This window comes from Glycine soja, chromosome 18, assembly GCF_004193775.1.
Source record: "Glycine soja cultivar W05 chromosome 18, ASM419377v2, whole genome shotgun sequence".
Classification (NCBI taxonomy): Eukaryota; Viridiplantae; Streptophyta; class Magnoliopsida; order Fabales; family Fabaceae; genus Glycine; species Glycine soja.
This window is the reverse complement of record NC_041019.1, coordinates 7,396,030-7,402,736: the sequence shown is the minus strand read 5'-3', so window position 1 is coordinate 7,402,736 and position 6,707 is coordinate 7,396,030. Positions and strand designations below refer to the sequence as shown.

At 33.8% G+C, this 6,707-nt stretch overlaps 1 protein-coding gene across 1 annotated transcript; it reads right to left on the bottom strand.

Moving 5' to 3' along the window:
- Positions 1 to 3,631: 3,631 nt before the first annotated feature.
- Positions 3,632 to 6,047, bottom strand: LOC114395368. Its single transcript, XM_028357129.1, has 2 exons — positions 5,598 to 6,047; positions 3,632 to 4,014 (listed from the first exon to the last, which is right to left on the bottom strand). The coding sequence occupies exon 1, from the start codon at positions 5,932 to 5,934 to the stop codon at positions 5,641 to 5,643; it is 294 nt and encodes a 97-aa protein (XP_028212930.1). The 5' UTR covers positions 5,935 to 6,047; the 3' UTR covers positions 3,632 to 4,014; positions 5,598 to 5,640.
- Between the last annotated feature and the right edge of the window lie 660 nt (positions 6,048 to 6,707).

Below are 6,707 nucleotides of genomic sequence, written 5' to 3'. Positions count from 1 at the left end.
TATATTAGTTATTCCATTAATGACTTATATTATTTAGTTTATCCCTAGTGTTTTTGGTAAGGCATTCGGTGAGTTTTCAAGCTCCTTAGCATATAAGCTAGTTTGACCAATAGAGAAACCAAATCACAGTTTTGAAGGCATCAACCCTGATTGTTTCTTTAAAAAAATGCCCAAAAGAGATAATTGAACAAGCTAAGCAACAAAAGGTAACCAAAAAAATGAATTTATTTCACTTGTTTCTTTCTCTTTTAATTTTTCCATTACTTCAGTTATTTCACTTAAGAACTAAACCTGGAGTGTAAAATAAGACAGCGCTGATGTTTATATTTTAGAACTTAAACCATTGCGTATTTGATTTTGAGGCAGGGAAATTGAGTGTTAATTTGCAAAATGGGAATTTTATGTTGATCACTAGGATTTTTGTGCATCTAGAACTTCGTATGCAAAGCCACTGTGTTTTGATGCCCAAAGGAAGAGCAAAAACAGTTCTATTAGCTGCTTTGGTGCTATTCTTGATGGTTATAGCGCTTTTGGTAATTAAGTCAAAGAAAATCCTGTTCCTTAATTGTACACAAATGTCTGAGATATTTTCCTCTACAGCTCATAAGACATGGATTCAGTTGTTGCTAGAATGGAAGAGATCTATTTAGGTTGTATTTAATTAATGATCCAAATGAATGTTTTAACATCATCCTTTTTATGTTTGTGGTAGTCATATTGGAATTTTAACATGCACTAATCTTTGATGCCTATTTTACTAGGCTTAACATACTAGTTTATTGTTTCTGTGAAGCTCTTTGAATTGACTAAATATGCAAATAAAACTATATGAAATAATGTGTTCCATGTTTTTAAGTCTTGATATTTGGAATAGTATACTTTATCTGCATTTTAGTTTTTAATTAACTGATATAGACTGCTATACATCTAAAGAAGGTCCTTATTACTGATCTTTTTTTCCTAAAAGCATCTGTAAATGAGCCATTCATTTTGTGGTCACAGGATCCTGCAGCTCAAAGGCTAAAAGTAGTTAAGAGTTATCTCCGTTCCAGAGAAGTGCTTCTCTTGCTGATCCTGCTCCTCCTAAGACCAATGGAAATGGATCAATTTCCATGTTCTGAGTCCATCCATATTTGGGAAATTGAATCTAAGTTTTTGAGAAGTGACAATGTACCTTGCAGTTTATGTAGGTTTGAAAGATTTAATCTTCTACCTTGTCAGGCACCAAAAGAAAATAGGGTGTTCTTCATGCTATGTACTTTATAATTGTGACAATAAACCTTGGGAGAATTACACCACAAAAGTTAGTTGTTATAGTTGAAGAGCTCTAGACTTTATAAACCCTACACTAAAATTTCATACTGTAATGTGAGACTAGCCTCATACCATGCAATTGGATCCTAACATCTCACCAGGTTACACAGCCCCAGGGCTCACTTGCGTTGACTGGCACTAGCCCTTTGACTAGTCTCAAATGCTACAATGTTAGTGTCACCACCCATGCCACTTGTTTGCAGCCATGCCACAATGATTAGTTGTTTTAGTTGGATAGTCTAAGGCCCTTATAAACCCTATAGCAGAATCCCATACTTCCATTGTAAGATTCAAGTCTCATCTTGCTAGTGGATATTAACACCTGTGCTTTTGTTTTCCCTTGAATGGCATGGGTTGGACTAATCATGACCTAAGCAGGAGATTATTTGGAGATATAAGGTTGATTGAATGGTTAAGAAAGAAGGAAGAAGGGAAAGGTCATACTCCTACTAACAAATTAATAATTAACATTTGTCGATAGAAAAAAGGAGACTGATTGAGAAACAAGAACTAGTTGAAGCCATATGCACATGGACCAAAAAGTTGGTCCAACTGAAATTTTAATAGGTTGAGATCAATAAACGGAGACTCAAGTTTTTTTTTCTAGTTTCTTTCCTTCTTTTGATTCTCATTGTTACAGGGATGGTTTTCTTGGTAACTGGGATATATGGTGATAGAAGTTTCTCGACTAAAGCAGGGAAAACATTTGTGGTGTTGGATATTGGCAGGTATATCTATTTGTTTAGCTCAGCTTTTCCTCTGCATTGCCGAGCTAAAACACTGAATGCAAACAGAAGGCATTTGTCAAATGAGCTTTTACTCTTAAAATAACCAATTTAGATCTGGCGGCAGAAGATCTTGATGAGGATGGAACTGTTGGTTACTTAAACATTCTTTTGTTGGCACTTTATACTATCATATGGTTTTATTATCCTTTTTGGAAACTTTCTTTCTCTGGTTGTTGCTCATAGGGCTGCTGAATTCGTTAGTCAAGAAGAAATTTCATCTGTCATACAGGAGTTTGAAGAGCTTGATGTTGATCAATCTGGTACTCTGTCAATTCTGATTTAACACTTGCTCGATCATCTTAATTAGACCAACACATTATATACATAAAGTTGTTAAAGTAGTTTGCATTTTTTTACTTCAATGATGAAATGCACACCAGATTTCTGATGAACTGGAATGCCAAATTTGGTAGGCATTAATTGATCGGGTTCCAGACACAAATTTCTCTTTGGTTTCTCTAACACGGGCTACATGCAGTTTGAAGCATTTAAGAAGTGTATAGGGAGAATGTCCAACATGTTAGATTTGCATGACAACATTAATTGTAAGTAGTTAATCAAGTCACTCATCTAATTAATAAATATTTACTAATATGACATGATCAAATCGCTTTCCAATGCCATTACTTTGCATCCATGATGGTTTAACTTACTGCTATGTTACTCCTACCATGGCAAGCCAGTCTCAATTCCAACGCCTCCAATTCCCTCAAGTTTGAAAATTTTTGTGATATCTAACTCCTACTTTTTCATACAAAGATCATTCTCAAACTCTTCATTCAGATTAATAAGGAGACTAAAACTGAACCCAAGTAGTTAAAAAACGTATTTTGAGGAGACTAAAACTGAACCTAAGTAGTCAAATTTGCAAGTAGGTGCAATGAGACGAAGGAAGAGTTCTGAGATCTCTTAGGATAAACAAGTGCTACCTATTTTGTTGCTTATCCCTAGAATCCTACAAAGTCCCCTCACAGCCCTGATTGTGATGATACGCTAAATGATCGAGAAACTTTATGTTTTTGGATAAAGACACTCTTGGTCAAAGGAGATTGATTTCAGTACGAAGAGCTTTGAGCATAATGTTTTTGGTCTAGCCCTTTCCGACCAATAACTAACAAGAGGAAACAAAATTTATTAGATGATAGACATGAAATGAAATAGTTGTTAGCTATTCGCTATGCGTACAAACACCAATCAGCCCTTTTCTTTATTTATTGCCCTACAAAAATGAAGGCGGTATAGCTAAAGTGAGTAAATTCAGATCCATCTTTAATTAGGTTGTAGAAGTTAAAACTACCCTTCTAGTCTGTTCGGAATGGTGGTGAAAAAGTGAGTGAAAAAAGAAAACTGAATGAAAAGTAAAAAGAAGAAGAAAAAAAGGAGTTTTTATGGCTAAAAGTCAACTTTTATCTCCTTTTATCTTTTTCATTTCCTCTTTAATCAAACAAAAGAAACAAAAGTATTGTTATCTGTGTTTTGTTTTCCTCTATTTTCTTTCATCCAAATGTATCATTCAGGTTGGAGAATTATAGAAAAAATGTATGCGATTGTTCATGGTTGAGCAGCATTTACAGCGATTACAAGGGAAGGACCACAAAAATGAAGGTGGTATAGCTCAATTTGAGTAAATCCAAACCTACCAATTTATTAGATTGAAGTTAAAACAACCCTACAGGTAGGAGAATACGAGAGAAAAATATGTACTATTACCATTCATGGTTGAGCAGCATTTATAGCCATTATAAAGAAAGGTAAAAAAGTCCACAACACAACTGTGATGGCTGTGATATGCTAATATGGTCTTTTAATCCCTTTATCATCTATAGTTGAGCAGCATCCTCAGTCATATGATATCTGTGATCTACCCTGGCCTATGCTATGCTAACACCATCTTCTCTTCACAATTAATCACCTACAAAGACAAGAGTACAAACTGTGATTAATTAATTTATATCTTCAATATTCAAATTCAAATTATCATGTGGATGCCTTGAAAAAATAGAGTACTAAGCACATGACAGTAATACTATGCAACCAACGTGGATGGCACATGGGGCACGTACGGTTAAATTATTAATTTCATTCTCTGCATATATTATAGTATTTAATTATGAGTTACGTTTTGAACCAACACAGCAACACGCACTAGAGGTATAAAAAGACATTAGGTTTTGGAATTATTGAGAAAATATATGTACGGTTTCAGAATAAGGGTTGAAAATTGAATTGGAAGTTTGGAACGATAAATTTGTCTAGTAAAGAGAAAAGTTAAGGAAAGAGGTAAAAAAAAATGAGAAAAAGATGTATGATAAAAATGTTGTTTGGAAAATGTTTCTATTTAGTGTTTATGGAAGAATAGACAAAGGCATTGCCGACACTGCCACGCATATATATGCGGGTGACCCTGCCAATGATGACTCATCGGTGACCTACGCATTACCCTTGAAGATTGAACACACAGCTCAGTCTCAGTGTTTTCAACTTCAAGTAAATATAGACTTTTTTATATATACATCTTTTTTATCAATTATTCTTTTGATTAGAGAATTTTTCAATCCTCACTCACAATCACACACTGTCACTGTCGCAACTCCAGAACATTCCCATTTCCCACTAACTAAATCTATCCTAAGATACTCATTCAATCAAAAACTAATAAAAAAAAACATTGAATAATTTTAAAAAAAATCCAAATTCCAAAATCACATACATATAGCAGTCTTCTTTCCCATAATCATGAATGATTTAGGACCTGTTCAGTTGCATAAATAATAAAGGAGATAAAATTTGGAAGTGGACAAAAGAAATCAAGGAAATAAATTTTTGAAATTTGAATAGTCAAAAAAGAAAAAGGAAAAATTGAATTTTTATTTTAAAAAATCAGATTTTTCCTCATTTTTCCTTCAACTTTATTTGTAAGCATACAAAAGAAAAGACATGTTTTCTTCTTTATTTTCGTTTATAGTCTTCACACGTTTGGTAAAAAATATATTTTCAAAAACCTTTTTCCTATCAGTTTGCTTAGCCGTGTTTTTCATTTAATTTACATTAAATAAATAATATATTTCTTTTACCAATTTTCTTAAAAAACTATTTCCCCTAATTCAATCCGAAGCAAATGCGACAACAATGATAAGATCTTTTCCCCAATACAAAGTAAAACAAAACAACAAATTACATTACCAATTACAGCACACTGGCAGTGACATTCAATTCAGTTGTAAAGAAATTAAAAGTAACAGCATGAAAAACACCTAATAATAATAGAAAATATAAAAACTTGAAACAAAACACCAACTACATTACAATTACAAAAAAAATAACAATACAAAAAACACCCAATAATAATAGAAAATAGTCTACATTCACTAAATTGACACATATAATAAATTTATTAACATATATAATAATTAATTGACAATGAATTAAATTTCAATAATTATTATTATTATTAGTATTAAATAAAGGTAATAAATTGAGGGTTTCAATTCTTACATAGTCGACAGACACTCTCTCTCTCTCTCTCAGATTGGGGCTTCTAATCGGACTTGTGGGCGTCGAGCGGCGGGTCGTGGTGGTGGCCGGCGACGAAGTCGAGGAGCTCCTCGGCGGGTTTGGGAAGAGAAGCGTCGGAGTTGAGCGAAGTTTGCGTCTTGGCGAAGAAGAGAACGAGGGCGAGAAAAAGCGCAGTGGAGAGAAACAGTGGCCAGAAATAGGCGAGGATGTTGAGGAACCTCGGAGCGAAGTGGAGCACGGAGAAGACCGAGAGGGACACGAGGAGTGCCACTCCGATGTGGTACCTGAACTTCAACAGTTGTTGTTGGATCTCCATGGGAAGAAGAAGGAAAGAAAGGGAAATGGTGGACAGTGATGGTGATGGGTTTGTGAGTGGAGGAGTGTGAAATGGAGAGAGGTTTATAATGTGAAGAGAGAGAGAGAGGAAAAGGTGGAAAAAAAAAAAAAAACATTGTGGGTGTGTTTTTTTTTTTTTTTTGCAGAGATTCTCTTTTTTTTAGAGACGTTTTTCACTGTGGTGTGTCTGGCGTTTGTTTTTTACTGGGGCTGGAATTACCGGAATGGCCTTTCCTTTTATGGGTTTCGCATCTGTGCCGTGCGTGGACTCTAGTGACCAGCGAGGGTTCAATTTTTCATTCCTTGGCATTGTTAAAAGTTTGTTTCAAGCGCTTTACTTTGGATGGACCCAAAGAAAAAAAAAAATACATGTTCCTTACCTTACTCTGGTTGGATTATTGAATAGTCAATGACAATCGTGATAAGGTGTAATGTAACAACCTAAATGATAAGAATAGTGTAATATAATAGGAGAAATAGGCAAATTCGTTTTTGAAGGTGCAATGCCGTAGTGATGAATTGGTCCTTAAAAAAGAAAAATATAAATTTAGTTTTTAATATAAAAAAATACATAAAAATGTAACAAATTAATTCTATTGTTAAATTTGTGAGTTTATTTTATTATTAAGTTGTAATATTTAAATATTAGTTTGATAATAAGTTATATTTTCCAATAACAAATTTGACATTAGATTATAAAATTTATGACAAATTTATCATTAAATTGACTGAAAAATTCAGTTATTACATTTT

Coding starts and splice junctions, on each gene's coding strand:
- LOC114395368 (XM_028357129.1), bottom strand. CDS start 5,934: ATGGAGATCCAACAACAACTGTTGAAGTTCAGGTACCACATCGGAGTG.